We start from the raw sequence: 23,718 nt of genomic DNA, 5'->3' as shown, positions 1-23,718 counted from the left end.
GAAGGCAAATTGGGAGAAATACAAGTATGAAGTAAGCAAAATGATGAAAGATCACATATACCATGATGACTTAGACAAAGACTATATAACTTGGAAGAATATTATCCTAAATGCAGCAAAGAAAAGTATCCCAAAGGGCTACAAGATAAAAGTTATTTCAAACTACACAAAGGTTCACGAGAAACTTGCCAGTAAAATAACTAAACGAAATGAATTATTTAACATTTTAAAAATTGGAAGCTTTCCAGAAACCAGGATCAAGTACAACAAGATAAATGCTGAAATTAAACAAAAATACAATATATTACAAAGAACTAGGTAGCAAGAATTTTGCCACAACTTAAATCCAAACACTTCAGATACCAAACTTTGGAAACTGACTGCTAATTTATAAAGAGACCTATCAAAGGCAAATGAGACTAATACACTAAAAAATCCAGATGGAAATATCAAAATTGGAGACAGGGAGAGATCGCAAATACCTTGGCCTTTCATTTTCAAAACATAAGCAAACTAGAGATGAATACTAGGAAAGGCCATCAAATATCAAAACAGGCTCTCCCACTGAAAAATGCACCAAATTCCCAAAAATATAAAGACAAATTATTCTGGGATCCATTTACAATCTCTGAATTGAGAGATGCCTTGGAGAGACTAGATATAAATAAATCATGTGGACCAGATAACATACAAGGAACTATGATCAAGCATCTTCCTTCCATAGCTCTAGATCAGCTACTTCGCCTATACAACAATAGCCTAAAACAAGGAAAAGCTCCAAAAGACTGGAAGACAGCCACAATCATACCAATTTTAAAGCCTAACAAACCTAAAGACCAACCAAGAAGTTCTAGTGGTAAGACTTATACGTTGGTTAGACATAACTGGTAATTAATTTACGGAATTAACAACGCATATAAAGTAAATTAATTAAAGATAACTTTAATGAATCACTTCTATATTTCGACAATGTCACATTGTCATCTTCAGGAACATAAAGATATGGTATGTGCACTACAGGAACTAACAAAGCAAATGAGGAAGAAATTAAGACACTAATTTTGTTCCTAAAGTCCTAATGGTGCCCTCTTGCGGGCTAATTTGGTAGTCTTGGCCGTTGGGCTGAAGTTCTCATAATGAAAGTCTCCCAAATTTGGGGCAGTTTCATGCACCCAAATTTGTTGAGGTTAGGAACGTTTTTTAGAGCTGCTGAAGATTCTTTGAATAATCTTTCGTATTTAAACTTGCTGCGATGGATTATTTTTGTCTTCTTCCAACGAATTTTATGGTGGGTATCTAAGGCATGGTCTGCCAGCCCAGAGCGGCTGTACTGGTGAAACCGGATGTAGTCTTGGTGTTCTGAAATCCTGATATTTGTTGTTCTGCCTGTTTGGCCAAAGTAGGACAATTTGCAGCTGCAAGGGACCTGGTATACACCAGGTAGGTCTAGGGGAAGTGGTTGGTCTTTGGTAGAGCGGATAAGGGATGCCAACTTTTTATATGGTCTGTAACAGGAAGTAAGGTCATATTTCTTGAGGATATTAGTTATTTTTTCAGAGGTGCCCTGGATGTAGGGGATAGTGATAGACTTGGTGTAGTCTTTATTGTTGAGGGGGGGAGGGGGGTTGTGGTTTTCAGGTTTTAGTATTTTTTGGATTTTTTTGGGGTTATAGCCATTGGCTAAGAAAGTGTTGAGGATGTGGTTTAGTTCCATAGTCAGGGCCTTGTCATCTGAGCAGATTAATTTTGCCCTGTTATATAGTGTTTTTATCACCCCATATTGTTGTGAGGGGGGGGGAATTGCTGGTGAATGTATCTGCCAGTGTGGGTGGGTTTTCTGTAAACAGAGAAAACCAAAGATCCATCAAGCTGGCGGGTGATTAAAGTGTCTAGGAAGGGGAGGGTGTTGTTTTCCTCTTTTTCTAAGGTGAACTGAACTCTGGGATGTTGGTTGTTTAAGTGTGTTAGGAATATAATCCGAACCAGCTCTCAGATTAGAACTATGTGAATATAATCCGACCAGCTCTCAGATTAGAACTATCAACAGACTCCTTAAGAAAGTCACTTCTTGGCCTGTGGAAGTCACCAACAAGCTTAAACCTTATAACTCTAGACCCCCCCGATTATATGGACTCCCAAAAATACATAAACAAAATGTGCCATTACGTCCCATAGTGGATGGCATTGATTCCCCCACATATAAATTAGCCAAACATTTAGCCAAAACGCTCACACACTACACTGGCAACACACCATCACACATAAAAAACTCGGCCCACTTTAAAGCCAGTATAGAAAACCTCACACTCCAACACACTGACATAATGGTCAGTTTTGACGTCTCCTCCCTATTCACTAATGTCCCACTCAAAGAAACCCTTGAGCTCATCCAAGCCAAGTTTCCTCCCGATATCTCAGCCCTATTTCAGTTCACAATGAACTCAGGCTATTTCGTTTGGCAAGGAAAGTTCTACAAACAGATAGAAGGGACAGCCATGGGTTCACCACTTTCCCCACCTTTGGCCAATTTCTTTATGGAGACATTTAAAGAAAAAGCCTTAAACTCCGCCCCACAAAAACCCACTATTTGGCTTCGTTATGTGGATGATGTGTTTGCTATTTGGCCACATGGCTCAGACTCACTCCACTCCTTCCTAACACACTTAAACAACCAACATCCCAGAGTCCAGTTCACCTTAGAAAAAGAGGAAAACAACACCCTCCCCTTCCTAGACACTTTAATCACCCGCCAGCTTGATGGATCTTTGGTTTTCTCTGTTTACAGAAAACCCACCCACACTGGCAGATACATTCACCAGCAATCCCCCCCCCCCCCTCACAACAATATGGGGTGATAAAAACACTATATAACAGGGCAAAATTAATCTGCTCAGATGACAAGGCCCTGACTATGGAACTAAACCACATCCTCAACACTTTCTTAGCCAATGGCTATAACCCCAAAAAAATCCAAAAAATACTAAAACCTGAAAATCACAACCCCCTCCCCCCCTCAACAATAAAGACTACACCAAGTCTATCACTATCCCCTACATCCAGGGCACCTCTGAAAAAATAACTAATATCCTCAAGAAATATGACCTTACTTCCTGTTACAGACCATATAAAAAGTTGGCATCCCTTATCCGCTCTACCAAAGACCAACCACTTCCCCTAGACCTACCTGGTGTATACCAGGTCCCTTGCAGCTGCAAATTGTCCTACTTTGGCCAAACAGGCAGAACAACAAATATCAGGATTTCAGAACACCAAGACTACATCCGGTTTCACCAGTACAGCCGCTCTGGGCTGGCAGACCATGCCTTAGATACCCACCATAAAATTCGTTGGAAGAAGACAAAAATAATCCATCGCAGCAAGTTTAAATACGAAAGATTATTCAAAGAATCTTCAGCAGCTCTAAAAAACGTTCCTAATCTCAACAAATTTGGGTGCATGAAACTGCCCCAAATTTGGGAGACTTTCATTATGAGAACTTCAGCCCAACGGCCAAGACTACCAAATTAGCCCACAAGAGGGCACCATTAGGACTTTAGGAACAAAATTAGTGTCTTATTTCTTCCTCATTTGCTTTGTTAGTTCCTGTAGTGCACATACCATATCGTTATGTTCCTGAAGATGACAATGTGACATTGTCGAAATATAGAAGTGATTCATTAAAGTTATCTTTAATTAATTTACTTTATATGCGTTGTTAACAACCAAGAAGTTATAGACCAATTTCACTGACTTCAATTCCAGGCAAATAGATAGAAAAAATGATACTCCAACATTTGAATTACCATCCAAACAATATACTACCACATTTTCACGCTGCCTTTAGAAGAAATCACTCAACAACTGATCAACTTTTCTACTTAACCAACCCAGTCAATTCAAGATAACTTCCAGACCAAACCTACCAAATCCACCTTTGAAGCTTTTATAGATTTTAGCAATGCCTGTGACAAGGTATGGAGGCAGAAACTCTTATTCAAACTTTGTCATATTGGAATAGAAGGGAAAATTCTGAACTGGATTTATGATTTTCTAAGAAATAGAACAATCGAGTTAGAATAAATAATACCTTTTCCAAGAAAGTGAAAATAAGACAGGAACTCCCTCAAGGCAGCATTTTGAGCCCACTCCTTTTTTCCATCTACTTAAACAACTTAGATAAAAATATAAATAAAGAAACAGAGATAGCTATGTTTGCTGATGATTTGGTCCTATTCTCAGCTCACAACAACTTAGAAACAGCAGAAGGTCACTTAAACAAAGCCATTGAAAGTTAATCTACATACTGTGAAACCAAAAAAAAAATCAAAATTAACCCCACTAAATCAGAAATTTATGTATTTACCATTAATAACCACCTCAGAAAGTGGAGACCAAAGATTAAGCTAAGCAATCAACTAATTACATTTAATGAAAACCCAAAATACCTTGGAGTTATTCTGGATCCATCACTAAGCTTCAATAAACATATCAACAATGTTGCAGTCAGAGCAAAAGAAGACTAAATATCATGAAAAATATCTCAGGTAAAGAGTGGGGAGCTGATGCTAAAACCTTAAAAGTTACATACACCTCTATTATCCGACCCACAATGGAATATGCTTCACCCATCTGGATGCAAACATCACAAACCAGTTTAGATAAGCTTATAAAAATTCAGAAAAATGCAGCTAGAATCATGTGGACTAAGGAATACAACTCTAGGAAAAATAGCAGAATTCGAATCCAACCTTGTTCCTTTAAAAATTAGGTGGCAAGAAAATCTTACTAAATTTGTAGAAAAAAAGAGCCAACCTTGCACATCACAGAACAAGTGAACTTTTTAAAAAGTGGCAACCAACAAACAGAATAAAGAAAAAAATCAACAATGCATGAAATCGTGGAAAATAAAATTCCCTTAGATTGTACAAATAAAATAGCCAACTACCCAGCATTTCCTCCAAATCAAGACAGGAAAAATATAGTTATTGATTTTGAAATAGGGAAACATGAGAAAAAAAGCCTAACAAACCCTTTCAAAAATAATGGAATATGGACCTGACTCAATAAAGATCTACACAGATGGCTCCAAAAATCCAAATGGCAATTCTGGGAGTGGCGTACTCATCTATGGCTCTCAAAATATAGAACAATAAACAACCAACAGTATAGGATGCAACTCATACCATGCAGAATTAGTAACCATTAACATAGCACTGCAACATATGGATAAAACAAAACCCAAAGGAATTTATATTTTTCGGATTCCTTAGCAGCCCTTCAAGTTATTGAGAACTGCTATTAATACTTAGAGACATAGCAAAAAACATAAACAAACTACATAAGGATTCCAAAATAATTTTCCAATGGATTCCATCCCATGTGGAATTAAGGGAAATGAAACTGCAGATGAAGTAACAAAAATGGCTGCAACATCAAGTGATATCACAGATTTTGATCTTTTTAAAACTATTCAAAAAGAAAACATAAAAAGAATGATTCTCCAGGACATGACTCACCACTGGTATTCAGCAGAAAAACCAGGAGCTACCATCAACTCCAAGTTTAATCACTGTGCCACTACCATGATCTCTCACCTCAAGACTAGCCACACAAGAACAATCGGGTTTAGCAATGACATAAAAGTCTTCTGCATCTGCAAAATCTGTAACATTGAGGAAGCATCACCAATGCATTTACTAAATTGTATGAATATTTCTAAATGTGAACTTTATAACAACCCAAAAAAGGTGCTGTATAAAATACATGAATTTGACCTCTATGATCTGGTGTAATAATACCATTGGATTAAAATAAAAAAACTTACACATACAAACACTTAAACAGACTGTACAGACAATTTGCAGTTGAGAACAATGTAAAGAGGAGGTATTAAATCATAACTGCATAAAATGAACTGTCATTAATTAGTTTAATTAATTAGCATAAAATAAAAATTTTAGAATGATTAATTCATTTTTGTATAGGCAAGGTTACCGCAAAGCAACCGTATCGACTGCATTAGGCTATAGCATGCCCACAGATGCGAGATCCTTTGACACTTCTGTGCATGCATGTCACAAGAAGAAGAATCCATTCCGATAATAGGGTAATCAATCTGTCTTCTGGGATGAGTTTGTTTATTATTACAGGTTGGAAAATTTAGCTTTTCTTTTACGAACATTGTAGTTTTTAAAGTGGTAGCTATTTTGCTTGTATAACAGTTGGAAAAAATTTACGTATAGTATTAACAAAATTAAAAAAAGGATAACATAAAATAAAAATTTAACGAAATTTATTTTTAAGAAAGTTTTGTATAAAATAAAAATATTTATACAGAATAACAGAAATTTTTTTCAAATGAACTTAGATATTCCAAACTTACAGTTGAGAGAACTGAGAGACTTTAATGTCCTAAACCGATTAATTATTTATGACTTGTTGTGACTCTTAACAAAACCATGCAAAAAAAGTTTGAAAAAAAATACCATTATCAAATCCTCTTAATCTTCATAGTTATCTGAATCAGTGTCCAAATCGCCATCACTTTCACTTAAATTGATCACCAAAGGTTCGCATAATTCTTCGATAATTCCGTCTCTGTCCCAATACATATTTTCCAATGAGGTGACATGAAAGCAATATTTTCTCCAGTTTTGAACTGTAATACTTACAATCGCCTGTTCTGAAATCAAAAAATGTTTCGGCATATCAATAACCCCAGTTACGTTGCGAAGACAAATGAAATTTTTTACTTCTGCCCAAACATACTCATTAATATCACAATGATATGGTGGTAGTCTCAGAGCTAGGAATCCATGCTCTTTGAGCATCGTGACAAATTTAAACAGTTTAGTTGTGGCGAGTTTCTTTTCACCAAGTTAAACAATTCAATTTTTAGTATATCTGGGGAATGAGAAATGCTGCAGAGAGCCAATCCATAAGAACTTGCTTCTTATTAGACCAATTTGGAACTTTGTTTAATTGAATGGAGTGATATGAAGTATTATCAATTATAACAGCAGCATTTTTAGGAAGTTTGGAATCAGTTTTTCTTCTGCCCACTTTTGAAGATCTTAGAATTCATTTGCCCATGAAAATCTCCAGTAGATGAGTTGGCTTTGTATAGTAAGTTTGAATTCGGTAAAAAACCCATTCCTCCACCCGCTCACAAAATTATTATGTGCTTCAAGGCATTTCGGGTTTGTAGCACTCCACATTCTTCTTCAGATTGCCAACATTTTACAGAAGTTAAATTACTGTCAATCCAAGTTTCATCTATACACACAATCGACCTTTTCTTCTCCATGAAACGTCGTATTGCTCTCAAATACGACGTTTCAAATAACGTCAAAAGCTGCGTTCTAGATAAAATAATGTCACTTCGCTCCATGATAAGTTTCCTTTTATTCTGGGACTTTTTGAAAAAAAATCCGATTTTACTAAGTATTTTCCTTAAACTTTCTCTTTTCCACGGAAAATTAATTTTTTTCTTTCAGTATAGGGATCAATTTTGGAACAGTTCACACTTTTTTCTCGACCACATAAAATTCGTGAATAGTTCTTCTTATAATGTCTACATCAAAATAATTCAAAGCTACATTTTTGGTGGTTTTCTTTCTCTGGCGCTTTTTAAGAGATTTAAATTTTGCCTTACCTTCATCTTTTGATTCCCTACAAATTCTTTTAACAGTCAACTCTGATATGTCCCCAATAGCACTTGCACGTTTTATGACTTGAGAAAGGGGAACAAGGAGACTGCCTTCTAACGATTCTTTTTTACAGAATGTCAGCACATTATGCAATATTCTTTTGAAAGAGCTACTGAAAGGCTTAACACCAGAACTTGTTGACTGTACTGGATCCATCATATTTAATAATAAAAAAATGAATGCAAAAAAGCGACAGCAAAAATCAAGCTACTACTAGTACAGCGACAAATAAGAAAGCACATGATTTCGCATGTTGGCGACCAATTCGTACATCCTTCATTTCTTTCTCCTCTTCAGCATGAATCAACTATTCTTGGCAGGTCACCAAGCAAAGCACTCGCAAGTGTGGCCGTAGTATACCATAAAGCAATCACATTGCTGCTTCTTCGTTATCAATGCATGAATTATTATACCTGTAAATAAATATGAATTTTTTTTCACATTATCTTTTCATTTTTGATATCTAATGTTAGTAATAGGTATAACATCTACAGTGTTTTATATCATATAAGACAATACTGATATAGGTACACAGACATACAATTCATCTTGTAAACAGACAAAGTAAACTTACGGTATTGATAAATACAGTATAGTACTATAAATATATTTTCACTTCCTTATGATTTTCATTTCCTTATAATACATACACCATACAAAATATGTATTAATCGACTGATTATGTTATTGGTAGGACTTCTGGACAGTGTTCAAGGGTCAACTGTAAAAGTAGGTGACTAGCATGGCATGAAGGCAAAATTAGATTATGACAAGAATCTAGTCAAGAATGCCAAAGGAAATCCCTGAGAGTTCTTTCGTTACATGGCAAGTAAGAGGAAGAATGAAGCAGATAAAATAGTTGAGTTAATGAGTGACAACTTTGCAAGGGTATACTATCCTAATGAGGTTTTACTGCTTTAACCTACATGACAGACACTAATGTGGGAACAGAAGTGGATGAATTGGAGGTTCTTAGGATACTGTGGTATCTCAATGTAAATACAGATGTGGGATTAGGTGGGATACCAGTTAGGGTTTCACGAGAATGTGCAAGGGAACTTGACTAGGCTCTTTAATTTCAGTCTCAGCTCTGGTAGAGTTCCAAGTGAGTGGAAAGAGTGCAATAATTCCTTTGCATAAGGGAGGTGCTAAGACAGCATTAGCAAATTATAAACTAATCAGTATATCAGACATGGTGGTAAAAGTGCTATAAAAATTAGTGAAAAAGAGAATTCAAGAATGGGTAGATAAAAATATGATACTGTATGAAGGTCAACATGGCATTGTGAAGGGTCGGTCATGCCTTAGTAATTCATTGGATGGGGCCAAGGGGCCCTGGCCCCCTCCAAAAGAAAAAGGAAAAAAACACTAGAAAAATTTCTAAAAATCTTTCCCTAATTAAAATTAATTTTTTTTTTAAATTTATGTTGTGTCGTGTCATCTATTTCTATGCTACTTATGAATTAACGGTTACATAAGGTGGGAATACCCCATAGCGCTCTGGAATCCTGGCCGCTGTAAACGCAAGGTGAACGAAGTAGTGCTCGGGTGCTACTTCGTTTGTCAGAGGAGATCATGGGTATCATGTATTGGCGATCACTGCAGATGCTCAGTCAGATTTGTCCCCCCCCCCCAAAAAAGATTAAATCTTGAGTGCTCAGTCCCCTCCAAGATTAAATCCTGAGTGTGCCACTGTAGTAATTTACTAATGTTTTATAATAGAGTCAGCTGAGTTGGATAAAGGAAATGGCTACACGATGGTTTTGCAAAGGCATTTTACAGAATACCACATGGAACTCTGTTATGCATATTAGAACAAATGGGGATGAAGATGATCTAAGATAATCTATGGTGGTATGGTCAGCTTAAAAGAATGAGAGTGTTAATTTCTCTCTGAACACTACAACATATATTCTGTGGGTATATTGTTTGAGGAAATGGCTGTCAAAAGATTAGATCTGGGCCATAATGATTATCACCTTTGCAGAAGATTAAAAGGCTGGTAGAGAGAGAGTCCCATATATCCAGCTTTACTACAGAAACTGGCAGCTGTGGTGTTGGAAAATTGCACAAAAACAACATAGTCATTTATTAACATTCAGTGAAAATCTTAACCATATAAATAGTATGTGCAATCACAACCAAAGAGAAAACAATATACATGAGAGCTATATAAATAAAGGTTAAAAATACAGAGGAGAGTTACTACTATGTATTAATTTCAGCACCTTTCTTCTTCTTCTCAAAAACTGGTCTGATTGAAATAAATAGTGAGTTGGAATAATATTTTTATAAGGATCCAAAATATCAAATTTTGATAACATCTACCAAGCCAAAGAGCAGAAATAACTTGCACGCAGATATACAAACAAAACAAAAAACAAATCTAACAGGCTTGCATATTTTAAAAATATACTTAAAAAGAGTACTCGGTGTAATACTATTACACAGTAGTTAATCAAAGAAATTATTTATTCTATTACGTTACTTACCTCCTCCTCCTTGATGGTATTCTCCACCTTGATGTGGTAAGGAGGCTTGCATGCACCATCAACCTCAAGAACTATGCCAGTGGCAGCAAGGTAAGTGTCAGATTAAAAGAGAGAGAGAGAGAGAAAGAGATACCCTGGTTCTCCAGTTTATGGGGGACGGGATGCACAAAGCTAGTTACCTTCATCGTCGTCTGAACAATTTAGGTATAAGCTTTTTTTTTTAATTTTTATGTCCTGTTCCTGCTCTGCAGATATGGTTGATTTCTTCATCTTAGTCTTGGATGTCCACGGTCTCTTCTTCCTGTAGGTTTATATTCTAGTGCTAGTTAAGGAATCCTATTGTTATTCATTCTTCCTATGTAGTATAACCAATTTTGCTGGTATTCTTCTATTTCCTGTATGATGTTTTTTTTTTTGTATGTAATTGTTCTCTTATTTCTGTATTTTTTCTTTTTATCTAATCTAGTGAGTCCCAGGAGAGGTCTTAGGAACTTCATCTGTGCTGCTTCCAGTCTTTATCTGTTTTATTGTTTTAGAATCAAAGTTTCACTTCCAAATTTGAGATGTTTTAGAGGTCATATTATGTAATCTTAATTGCATTTCTTTAGTCATTTGCTTTCCAAAATTTCTTTTAATTATGTTATTCATTCTATTGTAAATTTGTAGTCTTTCTTCCAATTGTGAATCAGTATTGAACCGCGAGATTAATTTCCTATATATTTGAATTCTGTAACTTGTTCTATTATTTTATTGTTAAGCATAATTTTGACTTTTTGAATGGTGTTTCCATTCATTGCTATAGCTTTTGTTTCAGAGATTTTCACTTTACATCTTTTTTTCTATTTCATTTAGATATATTATATCTAAATATCTGTATATTATTTGTTAGTTTAATTTCATCTTTGACAGTTATTTTCCATTCTTTTAAGATTATGTTTATATAAATGTTGGAATTGGGGATAAGCCACAGCCTTGTCTCACTCCCTGATTTATGGTTATAAGTTCTGATAATGTTCCATCTGCAAATTTTTGTTTCTCTGTATAGACTTTTTGTTTTAATTAACTAAGGAGGTATTTTATCGTCTTGTAATATTTTCCATAGTAGATTTGTTCAAGTTATCATACACTTTTTTGTAGTCAATAAATTCTTTTCTTTTTCTATGATCTGTTGCATTATAAAAGAGGCATCTGTGCATCCTCTTCTAAAACCACACTGTTCTTTTTCTATATAATTTTCTGTGTATTTAATTAGTCTATTCTTTAGGATGTTTGCATATAGTTTACATGCTGTTATTAAAAGGATAATAACTCTATAATTTCCACATGTCTTTGGGACCTTTTTTGTGAATATTTATTACTATTCCAATTTCCCATTTTTTTGATATTTCCAGATATTATTGAAGAGTTTAAGTAGGAGTTCTTTTAAGCTATTGTCTGCATATTTAAAGAACTCAACACATTCCATCCAGACCCAGTCTTTTTCTATTTCTTGATTTTTTAAACTCTTTTTCTAATTCTTCCATTACTATTTCTTCTATACTTTCCTGTATATTGATATCTTCAGTTTTGTGATTGTTTTCTATTTCGGGTTTTTTCATTCCACAATATTTTGTAGTTCTATCAAATCCGCTTTGGAAATCAGAATATATTAATTGGTCATTTTCTGTTGTTTGTAGTTACCTAAAAATTTTAAAACCTGTTCTTTGTGATCCAGTGACATCATGCTGTAATGATTTAACATATTTACTCCAATCTTCTCTGCATATACTTCTGGAAAGCTTTCTGACTTCAGCCTGTGATTTCTTATATTGTATATAGTCAGCAATGTTTTTGTTGTACAGATAGATTTTAAGAGCCTGGTTACCTTTCCAAGTAAAAATCGCTATAATTCAGAAGCTTAAAATGGAAAATCATCAGAGAAAAATATTACATAATGACTAGGAAAGGAAAGAATAAAGGTAAAAATTAGGAATCTCTGACATCCTGAAAGTCTCTACGCAGAATGTAAGAAGTAGAATAGCAAAGAAATTGCAATTAGTAAACAGCAAAAAAAACAAAAATATCACCAGGGCAGTAATAACAGAAACAAAAAAGAGGCTAAAACGAACAAAAGATATAGATAATTATATCTATATATACATAATAATAGATAAAAGATATAGATAATTATAGTGGAGTAAACCAAAATACCAGGGCTTCAAGTGGAGTACTTTTAAGTGTTAATAAATGAAACAAAAAATACAAAAATACATTTTTATGACTGATCAATTACTTTTTAAGGCACTTTGTACCGTATCAATCCATCTATATCTTGGTCTTCCTCTGGGTCGTTTTCCTGCCAACCTGGCAGAGAACACTTGTTTGGCTAATCTTTCCTCACCCATTCTGTTTAAGTGACCATACCACCTGAGATTAGCTCTGCTAACACATTCCTGGATGCTGACAATATCAAGTTCTTTCCTAATATCCTCATTTTTAATATGATATTGCCATTGATGCCACCTGTTCATGCCTCTAATCTTTCTCAGGGCTCTCATATCTGCAGTCTCTGGTCTTTGGTTAAGTGGTTTATTTCTGACCAAGCTCTCAGATCCATAAGTTAAAACTGATTTGAACACTGTCTTGTATACAGCTAATTTATTGTTCCGACTAATTTCTCTCTTATTCCATATGAATTTATTCAATTGACTTCTTACCATACCAGCTTTGTTGATTCTGTTGTCTATTTCCATATTTAATTTACCATCTTCACTAAAAATCGTGCCTAAGTAGCTGAAATGTTTTACTTGTTCCAATGAAAATAGGCAGAATCACTGAAAATGATTCTGCCTATTTTCATTGTCTTTGTCTTTTTATTGCTGACCTACATACCATATCTATTACAACAGTTATTCAATTTAGTCAGGGAATATAGCAGACTTGTAGCAGATTTATTTAGAAGTATAACATCGTTTGCATAAAGCAAAGAGCTGACGTTAACATCTCCAATTTTGATATCATGTTTAATACCACTTTCCTTCATAATGTGATCCATATAGATAATGAATAACAGAGGGGATAATGTACATCCTTGTCTCACACCAGATTTAACATTAAACCATCTTCCTGTACTTCCTTCAATCCTAACTGCTGATTTACAACTCGAATAAACACTAAGTATTGCTTGATATAATATCCCATTGACACCATATAACTGTAGCATATTGAATACATTCTCTCTTGGCACCTTCTCATATGCCTCTTCCAGATCGACAAAACTTAACTACAGATCTTTGTTATATTCCCATGATTTCTCGACTATTTGTCGTAAATTGAAGATCTGATCTTGACAGCCTCTATTTGGCCTGAATCCAGCTGGTTCTTCACCAAGCTTTTCTTCCACAATTCTTCTCAACCGTTTCTCAAGTATACTTGCATAGATTTTGCCAGGAACACTCAGTAGGGAAATACCTCTGTAATTCTCACATTCAGTTTTATTTCCCTTTTTATATATGGGTACTATGAGAGCTCTACTCCAATCATCGGGAATTTGTCCCTCTGTCCACGCCTTCTGAACTATGCAGTGCAGCCACTGTAAGACTTTTATACCACCATACTTAAGCATTTCTGGTCAAATATCATCTACTCCTGCTGCCTTTCCACATTTCAAGTCTTTGATGGCTTTTTCTATTTCAAGTATGGATATGTATTCCTGACTGTATGCCTGTTGAGTGTTTTTTACCATTGTGCTATCACTGCTTGTTTCATTTGGCAAGCCTTGAAGAAAATCCTGATTGATTCAGCCAGAGAGGCATGTGGTGAAGTTATCTGCAAGGATAGAAAATTCAGAACTCCTTGGTGTACACAGGAAGTTAAAGAGGCAGTGAAAGAAAAGAAGAAAGCATATCAAAAGTTCCTCACAAATAAGTCAGCTTGTGCTCTTAGAGAATACAGAAACAAATGTCAGAAAGCTGACATTTGTTTCTGTATTCTCTTTAATTTTTTCTTCAATAATCTTTGTGTATTTTAGTCTACAGTTCACATCGGAGAGCTGCTCAACTTTTATTCGCTTTAAAACTTGCTTACATGTTGTTCTTTTCAATATGAAATTCAATTTTATCCTGCTCAACACTAAATAGTGATCCTTCCAATTTCAAATCCTCTGTACAGTCTGGTGTCCTGCACCAGGGAGAAAACATCACTATCAACAATAACATAGTCAATGAGACTTTTCTTATTCCTTGCCTTTTCTCTCCATGTGAATTTGTGCACATTTTTATGTTGGAACATGGTGTTAGTAATAACCAGTCCATGTCCTGAGAAAAAATCCAACAGGTATTTGCCATTATTGTCTGCTTTTCTCCAAATTTTCCCAAAATATTTTTGTATGTCTGACAATCATTTCTTACTCTACTATTTAGATCCCCAACAAGGACCAACTTTTCCTTTTTCATTGTGTCAGTAGCTTTCTCTAGAGCCACAAAAAATTCTTCCATTTCTACCTTAGTAGAGCCTTCTGTGGGACCATAGGCACAAATAAGTCTCATTATCCAGTTTCCTATTCTGATATTTGTCCATATCACTCTACTTGAGAATGCCTGCCATTCAAGATTAGCTTCCTATTTAGTGTTGAATACTATGGCTACTCCTTTTCCTCGATTACCATTGCCTGAATATAACATTTTGTATTTATTGCTCAGAAAGATCTCACCAGTTTTTGTCTTTTTTGTTTCAGTCACCCCTATTATGTTGATCTGGTACTTATTTAATTCCTCAGCTAGCTCCATTTATTTGCAATTCAGGCTTCTTATGTTGATAGTGCCGATCTTCAACTCTGGTGATATTGAGTTGGGGTGTGTTTTAGGGTTTGTTCCAGTAGCTGACTTTTCACTGTTCACCCTGGTTCCCTGGCGAAAACAACAGGGGCCTTGTTTAACTGGGCGATGCCCCAGTCGGCATGAAATTTTGTAATGTTGTACCATCATTTTGTATTTTGGTTTAAGCAATAAGAATACAATTTGGTTGGCTAAATCCCAAATTGCCAGCCCATCCTCGTTCATTCAGTATCCAGGTAGATACCAACAGGGTGCACCACGAGAAGGTGAGGATTGGACATTAGGTCAGAAGCCCTGGTCGATTCTCCGCATTCCTTTAAAGGCAATGTGGAGGTCTCTTCTCAGTTATACAGCTTTGACCCTTAAGCAGCATTTCAGTAATTCAATAATAAAAATAATTAATTTTTTAAAACAAAAAAAAAATAAAAATAAATAAAATAAATGGAATAGCAAAAGAACAAGATCTATAACTGACTAATCCTGAAGTTACTAATCATGAACTTGATCCACATGTAAGAGACATATGTGTTTACAGAGAAAATGAATCTTTTCAGATCATTATTTAGTAGTTTCTATAATAGAAATATTTACAAAATAGAGAAAAGCAACAAATAAGAAAAAAACAAGAAACAGAAGATTATAAAGTATATGCATTACAAGAAGAAAGCATTAGAATAGTATATCAGTCATAATAAACAGTTTACCTAAAAGCCGAAATTAATGCAGATACAAAAGACGAAGAATGAAAACTTTAATAAATATAATTTGAAGTTCTTAAAAAAAAAAAAAAAACATAATTTTGGAACAAAGATGTAGAAAATTAAACAAAAGAAAAACCTTGGCATATAGATCATTCCTTCAAAAACTAAGAAAAAAAATGTATACAAAAAGTAAAGAAATATAGCTAAATCTATAGCAAAAAAAATTTCACCAAGATTTTTGGGATAGATTTATTAATAAAATAGAAGATGTATATATACACTGAGAACAAAAAATATCCTATGAAATATTAAGGAAATTAAATGATGAAGAAGGAGATACTGTATAAATCAATATAATACAAGAGAAACAATGGATACAACATTATAAGAATTCATGGTATGATCCAAATTTATTAACAGAAAATAACAATAAAGAAATCAAGGGTGCAGATATAGAACCAATTAGACTGTAAGAACTAAAAGAAGCAAAAAAGGTTTCAAAAAATAGAAAATCATCTGGATAAGATGGCATTGTAAAAATAATCATAATTTAAAATTCTGAATATTTTTACGTATTGGTTATGTTAGAATGTTTATTAGTTTTATAACACGCATTGTCGGCACTTGCGATGTGTCCGTTATTGAAATTGTTTTGTCAAAAATGATATGTAAAGCAGTTAAAAATTTATGTACTTATTGGATTTGATATTTGTATTACTTACAGGAATTTTATTGTAGTTTAAAATTATCAAAAGTTTTGTGTTTTATGAAGACATTCTCTTGTTGCTAATGGAAACAATTGTGTCAGCCATTATACAGTATTTAGTTTCTCGCTTGCCATTTTCAAGGAGTGCGCATGCTCGCCGAGAAGTTTGATGTGTGATTGACAGCTGACAAGGAAAGCGTTCGGTATCTGAGTAACAGAAATAAACAAGATAGCGTTCAGAGAGAAAATTAGAACACAGGCCGGCAGATATTTAGATTCAGAGGAACTTGAGGAGTTTTTTTTATGTGACAGTCAGAGGAAAATTAATAGTATATTCCGAAAAAGGAATCATGGAAATATTAAGTTTCAAAGTGGAATAAGTATTGATAAATAAAAGGGAAATATTGCTATAGGCATTTCAAAAGGAATATTGGAGGAAACGTTAATTGGAAGATTTATAGGAGATTCCGAAAAGGGAATCGTAGAACTGTACATTTTTTTTAAATGGAAGAGTTAAGACTGTCAATAAGCATTAGTAGTGAATAAAAGAAGAAATTGCTATTTACGTTCTAAAGGAATGTTCGAGAAAACTCTGCTGGATCTAACTATTATTTCTACTAAAAAGAGACAGAATTAAGTCAGGAAGATTTTATGTGTGCTACATGAGTGATGAAAAAGGATCCTGTGAAAATGAAGAATAGGGTCATATATCTTCAGGAAAAGGGTCTTGATAGAGAGAGAAACTGGCTATGAACATTTTGTCATTGTGCAAACAAAGTGTTTAGTCTAGTCTTAAGTGTAAGTTTATTTTTAAAAGGCCTTGGATCTAATTAATTTGTAGTTAGTCATGTAATATTTTTAAAGTGTATATATATATATATTGTTTTTGTTATATTAAATGTGTTTATTTTGTATTTTGGTCTTGAGTCAGTGATTTATTTGGATTCTGAAAGAAATAGTAAAAAAAAGGTCATTGCATCAATTGGAGTGAACCCTTGTGCATATATAGGTACACTCGGAATTAAAAAAATAATTGTTAGAAATAAAGAGATCAAATAATATAAACATCTCTATATAAAAATCTAATTATTAACAGCATAAATACAGATCTCTGGAAGTATGGTGGAGAATATTTACATCATAGATTCTTAGTTGGAGGAAATGTCAAATTCCATCAGATTGGTTAAAAGCTAAGGTTATATCTATATTTAAAAAAGGAGATAGAGATGACTATGAAAAGTACAGAGGAATAAGCTTAATACATAGCAATTTTACAAAATACATAGTAAAAATTTGAAGAAAAGACTTAGAAATATTGCAAACAATCTACTCCCCAGATAACAAAGTGGTTTTATACAAAGAAGATGATGTACAGATAATGTTTATGTCTTGAAACAAATTATTGAAAAAAGGTTAGAATTTAATTTGGAGATATATTTAGCCTTAGATAAATTAGATCAATTAAAAGAAATTGGAATGATTGGAATTTATGGATGAGGAAACTAAGACTTTGAGGCCACAATAATTGTGTCTGTAAATTGCACATGTTCTGGAGTGCAGGATGAACAATCCTGCAACCTCCACATGAGATTCGCTAACTCACCTTCAAATGAAAATTTCTGATCAAGGTTCTCATCCTAGAAAGATTCAAATCCAGGTTTTTCCAACCAAAGGGCATCACTAATACTGAGTGAGCTACAGAGGTTTGATTCTAAGAAAGTTTTTGATAAAATATATAGAGAAAATATAGAGTAAAATAATAAAAAAAAAAAAAAACACAGGGATATCCATTACATTTAATACAAGCTATGCAAACTTTATATAAAAACACAAAAATAAAGTTACAATAGGTAATAATAAATTAATCTAAGTATAAGACAAGGATGCAGTTTGTCTCCAACTCTATTCAATCATGCATACACACACATATTAAATTATAAAAATGTGGAAAACAACAATAAAAGTAGAAGAAATGTTATCAATTCAATGCTGTATGCAGGCAATCAGATTACAAGATATGAAGATGATCAGTTTATGAATTAATAATTAAATCAGATAAGCCAACAATAAAATATAAAGATTTCACAAAATAAAACAAAAATCATGGCATTTAAAGGTAGAGATCATATCGGATCAAAAGCAGTCATAAAAGATAAAAATAAGAACAGGTAACATAGTTCAGTGATTTAGGTTGCATAATTGCATATCTAAAAGACAAAGATAATAGATGTAAAAATAAATTTCAGAAACTCTGTGAAATAATTAAAAGGACACTGAATAAAGAAACCCAACTTAAATTTTGGCCACCATTCTGTTAAATAGCTCAGAAATAGACTGTTAAAAAGAAAAATCAAAGTAAAATAAGGCAGCAGAAATAAAATTAAAAAAAAAAAAAAAAATTAAGGGATGCATAAACTTAGACCATATAAAAAATGAAGACATCAGAGGAGAGTTGGATATTTATTGCTTAAATGAAAAGATCAAGAAATACAGAAAGAAATGTAAAGAATATTTATATAAGATGGAAAAAGATATTGGCTACCAAAAGAAGTGGATAAATATAGACTAAAGGGGAAAAGAAAGAGAGCAAAGCAAGATGGAAAGATCAATGAAAACAGAACAGGCAAATACCTAATCCTTGATTCAAATAAGACCTTACTTACCCAACAAGTGAACAGTGAAATTTAGTTAAGATATGATGCAATAGCTTCAGATTAAATCAGGTATAGAATTAAAGCCTAATTTGAGAAGAAACTTGAGAGAGTAAATATAAAACTTTTTGACCATTTTATTTCAGTGGCTCATTTATTATTTTTTTATGTGCTTTCCACTCATGTATGGTTGTAAAGCTAGTACTTTAGTACCCATGGTAAACTAAGGGATTTTTTATTTTTTTAAAGAATCCAGAAACTTCACTCTAGAGACCAAATCTGGAGCTTTTTCAAACTACTTCAGGCCTCCAACAAGCAGGACAGAGATATACCAAGCAATGAAATTCATCTCCCATCATAAAGACAATCACAAACATTAAAGGGCATGGCAGGGATCAAACCCACAGCCAACTTTTGGTCGAAGGGTAAGTATGTTAACATCTTGCTCAACCAAGCCATCAATTACTGTTTACTATTACATTCCATGTTTATATGTACCTGCACAATAAAGGTAATTCTATGTGACTCAATGAAACACTATCATGACCAAGCTATAGCTCATTTAGAAACACAGCATACATATATATACTCATATATACATACCTACATTGGTCCATGAAGTATTTTGTCATAGTTGAATATGTGAACCTGAGTTGACAGAAAAATCAACAGAATACTATATTTCTTGTAATACAAAAAGTCTTGCATTGAAGATATTTCTTATATCTTTATATATCACTGAAGACATCTGCTAATTTTTCTTTAAGTTGTATCAATGTTAATAACATAATAAAAAAATTTAGATTACATATGGGCAAGTCATTATTCTACATCTTTTTTCATATCTCATACTTTAACTTAATTTCAGTGTTTAATGTATAATTTATAAGTGAAGTTTTGCAGATAAATCAGATAAAAAAAAATAACTTGGTAAGAAAAATGACTACATCATATAAAATAAATATATAAACACAACTAACCACAAGGTAAAGTCCAAGAAATAGTCATGATAATGTTGCCCAGATAATTAGGATGCCGCACAATGCCCCACCATCCTGAAATAATGAGACGCCTCTTCTTACATGTTGGAATGGATTCTAAATCTAACAAAGGTACAATTAAAAATAATAAAATAAACAACAATAAATTAGTCATATCATTGTATGATCTATAATAATTCTTAAAAAAACTATTCATTTCGCTTTTTTGACTACTTTAATTACCTGCTTTGGAAAATAAGCTCATTCCATAAAAGCTTTCACTTCAAATTCCCAAAAATGTTTCTTCCTCTGCTATATTCTTTATGGAGGGAGGGAGAGAGAGAGAGAAATGGTAATAAAGAAAGGTACAAAATATAGAGTAAAATAAAAAAAAAAAAAACACAGGGATATCCATTACATTTAATACAAGCTATGTAAACTTTATATAAAAACACAAAAATAAAGTTACAATAGGTAATAATAAATTAATCTAGGTATAAGACAAGGATGTAGTTTAGTGTAAGATATATGATTTCTGTTACGTTCACAAACAGCGGTATGAGTGATATATGAGGCTGAAATTTATTGGCAACTTAGCAAAGTGTATGGAGAAAAATGACTTGAGTAGGAGAATAGTTGGAAGACAGTATAGAATGTTCAGTGAAGAAAGAAAGAATGAATGTGCACAATGAAGACTGAACTGGCTACCAACAATTAATAACTGCTAATCTGCTTGAATAGGTGAATGAAGATTCACCATTTCTGAATTGCATATATATTGGTCACACATTTCTCATTCTTACTGCAAATTGTGTGCAAGATGGATGATTACAAAACAAAACACGTGGTGGCAACAATAAGCATTGCAGAATGATATAATGAAAGAAAATTTTTGAACCACATTGGGACAGGAAATGAAACCTAGAAATGACTCTGCAGCAGTGACTTTCACCTTTTCTCCACGTCAAGAGATTTTTAGCAGTTCAACAATTACATCAATGATGTCATTAAGACAGCTGTGAAGGATTTAGTCAAACACTGGCAGCAGACTACTCTGATGAGAGGATACAAAAACTTAAGCCACAATAAGATAAATGTCTCAATGCACGAGTGATTTTTTTTTCTATGTTGCTCCCACCCACAAAAAGTGATTTGCAACCCTACAGTACATTTTGCATTGTGGGTGAGCTAAGGATTTTTTTTATATTTTGATCAATTTTTTAATTTTTTTTTACATAATCTGGAAACCCTGCTCTAGAGACCAAACATGGAACTTTTCAAGCCACTTCAGGCCTCCAATAAATCATCTCCCATTTAAAGACAATCACAAACATCCATGCCCAAGGGAGGATTCAAATCAGCAGCCTGCTTGTTGAAGAACAGGTATACTAACCACTTGGCCAATCAGGCTGGCAATATGTGAAAGTGGCTGACAGTATGTATAAACTTCTGAGAAAAAAAAAATCCTGAAATTGTAATTTAATTCATTTACCAATCAGAACATAGTTTCTCGATGAGCCTCATGCATCTGCTGTTTGTCTATGTTCAAATCCTGTTAAAGAACAGAATGCTTATTCAGGTTACCAGTCATGACTAAAACCATATCATGAATCCCCATAAAGATATGTACACATTACTTGGAAAGAATACACAACAAATAAATATGCCATTGTATATGCCATCTTCTGCTCGAATCAGAATGAGGGTTTTGGTCATTTGAAATAGGTAGTAATCACTGAGCAGGATAAGAATAAATTTAATACTGAACAGAAAAATACACAAGATAATCTCAGGTGTTTAAAAGAATTAGTTATGTGGTGGTGGTGGATGTACAGTAATCCCTTGATTAATGCACACCTGATTAGTGCGTCATTTTTTTTTTCGATACCCAAATTCAATTAGTGCACCTCTAAAATTCAATTAGTGCGCCTATATACATCTTAAAAATAAATGTTACAGATTTTAAAAATTTTCTATCTATACATTTTTGTGGCTAACTATTTAAAAAAATCACTCACCAGAATGAAATAATTTAGTTACCAATTTAAAACATTTTACAAAGTTATTTTAAATGGCATACTACACTACTTCCATGTATACTATGTTCCAAATTTTTATCGCCAAAATTTATGCTGTCTGCTATAGTACACCCACAGATTCGAGACCCTTCAACACTTCTCCGCATATCACAAAAAGGAGAATCCATTCTGATAATAGGATAATCAATCAGTTTTCTGGGATGAGTTGAAAATTAACTTCTCTTTTATGATCATTGTAGTTTTTAAAGTGTTAACTATTTTGCTTGTATAACAGTTGGAAAATTTTATCTATAAAGCACGTGATTTCTGTGTTGGTGACCAATTCATACATCCTTCATTTCTTTCTCTCCTTCAATGATAACGTCCAAGAGTTAATTAAATCTCATTCTGAAGAATTGAGTGATTCCAATCTGCTAAATTTAGATGCACAGCAGGAAGATCCCGAAGAATATGAAGAAAATTTAACCACTGATAGTCAGTCAAAAGAGATTTCACAGAAACAATTTGAAAATAATGAACAACTGAACAACTGAAGCAGGCAAAATAGCTGTAATTATAATAATTTGAAAAGATTTTTCGTACAATCAAAGATTTTAAGCAGCAATGCTTAGAGGCTGACCCTGATGAAGAGAGAAGCAGTAAAATTTGCAGAAGAGGCAACAAGGCCATACAGTCGGTTGTATGAAAAAAAAAAAAAAAAAGAAACAAAATGCCCTCCAAACTATGTTAGCTCAATTCTTTGTTGAGAAGTAGAATAATAAATTTATATTCTGAATATGTTTTATTGTCTTTCAGCTTCATGGTTTTCCTTTAACTACGCCATGAGACATACCTTGATTCTTTTATAAAAAAAATTTGAGGAACGAATTATACTTTTTCCCATAGGTTATTATATTCGATTAGTGCGTTTTCGATTAATGCGCCTCTTTTTGAGAACGCATTAGGCACACTAATCGAGGGATTGCTGTATTTCACTACTACTTGCCTTTTTTAGATACTCAATCACACGTTTGCTCAATGGTACCTTTTCTTTCTCTGTTTACAGAAAACTCCCCCACACAGATAGATACATACATAAACTTTCCCACTATCCCCCATCCCCCTTCTCAATAATATGGTATTATCAAAACCCTTGTCAACAGAGCCTCAAGCCTCTGTTCCACCCAAGCTTCCCTTACAGTGGAACTTGCCTTTATTTGCCCAACCTTTCCATCCAATGGTTACAATGCCAAAAAAATCTACAAATTATCTGTCCTTTCCATCCACTCACATCCACCTCTACATAAAGTTTACAGTACTATTTCCTATATCTGAGGAACTTCAGAAAAAAAAATAGCCAGAACTTTGAAGAAATATAATCTCTGCACTACTCTCAAACCTCATTTGAAGCTGACTTCCCTTCTCTGCTCTCCTAAGGATCCACTTCATCCCCTCTCTATTCCAGGTGTTTTCAAGTTCCTTGTTCTTGCAATTTATCATATTATGGTCAGACTGGGAGATCTGCTAACATCTGCCTAAAAGAACACAAAAATACATCTGCCACCACAACCATGATCAATCAGGCCTAGTAAACCATACCTCGGATAACTTACACACAATCAAATGAATCTCATAACTGTTGAATTT

At 33.7% G+C, this 23,718-nt stretch overlaps 1 protein-coding gene across 2 annotated transcripts in view; it reads right to left on the bottom strand.

Moving 5' to 3' along the window:
• LOC150102707 (delta(14)-sterol reductase TM7SF2-like) overlaps nt 1–23,718 on the bottom strand; it is a 201,271-nt gene that overhangs the window by 38,851 nt on the left and 138,702 nt on the right. For both annotated transcript variants that reach the window (XM_090399305.1, XM_090399306.1), the window contains one exon: nt 20,054–20,176. In XM_090399305.1, coding sequence (XP_090255431.1) covers nt 20,054–20,176 — 123 coding nt within the window. The remainder of the gene's footprint in view (nt 1–20,053; nt 20,177–23,718) is intronic.

The sequence above is a fragment of the Typopeltis vanoorti genome, chromosome 10 (genome assembly GCF_054136105.1).
Source record: "Typopeltis vanoorti isolate ZY-2024b chromosome 10, IOZ_Tvanoo_1.0, whole genome shotgun sequence".
NCBI classification, from domain to species: domain Eukaryota; kingdom Metazoa; phylum Arthropoda; class Arachnida; order Uropygi; family Thelyphonidae; genus Typopeltis; species Typopeltis vanoorti.
This window is presented reverse-complemented; position numbering and strand designations above follow the sequence as displayed.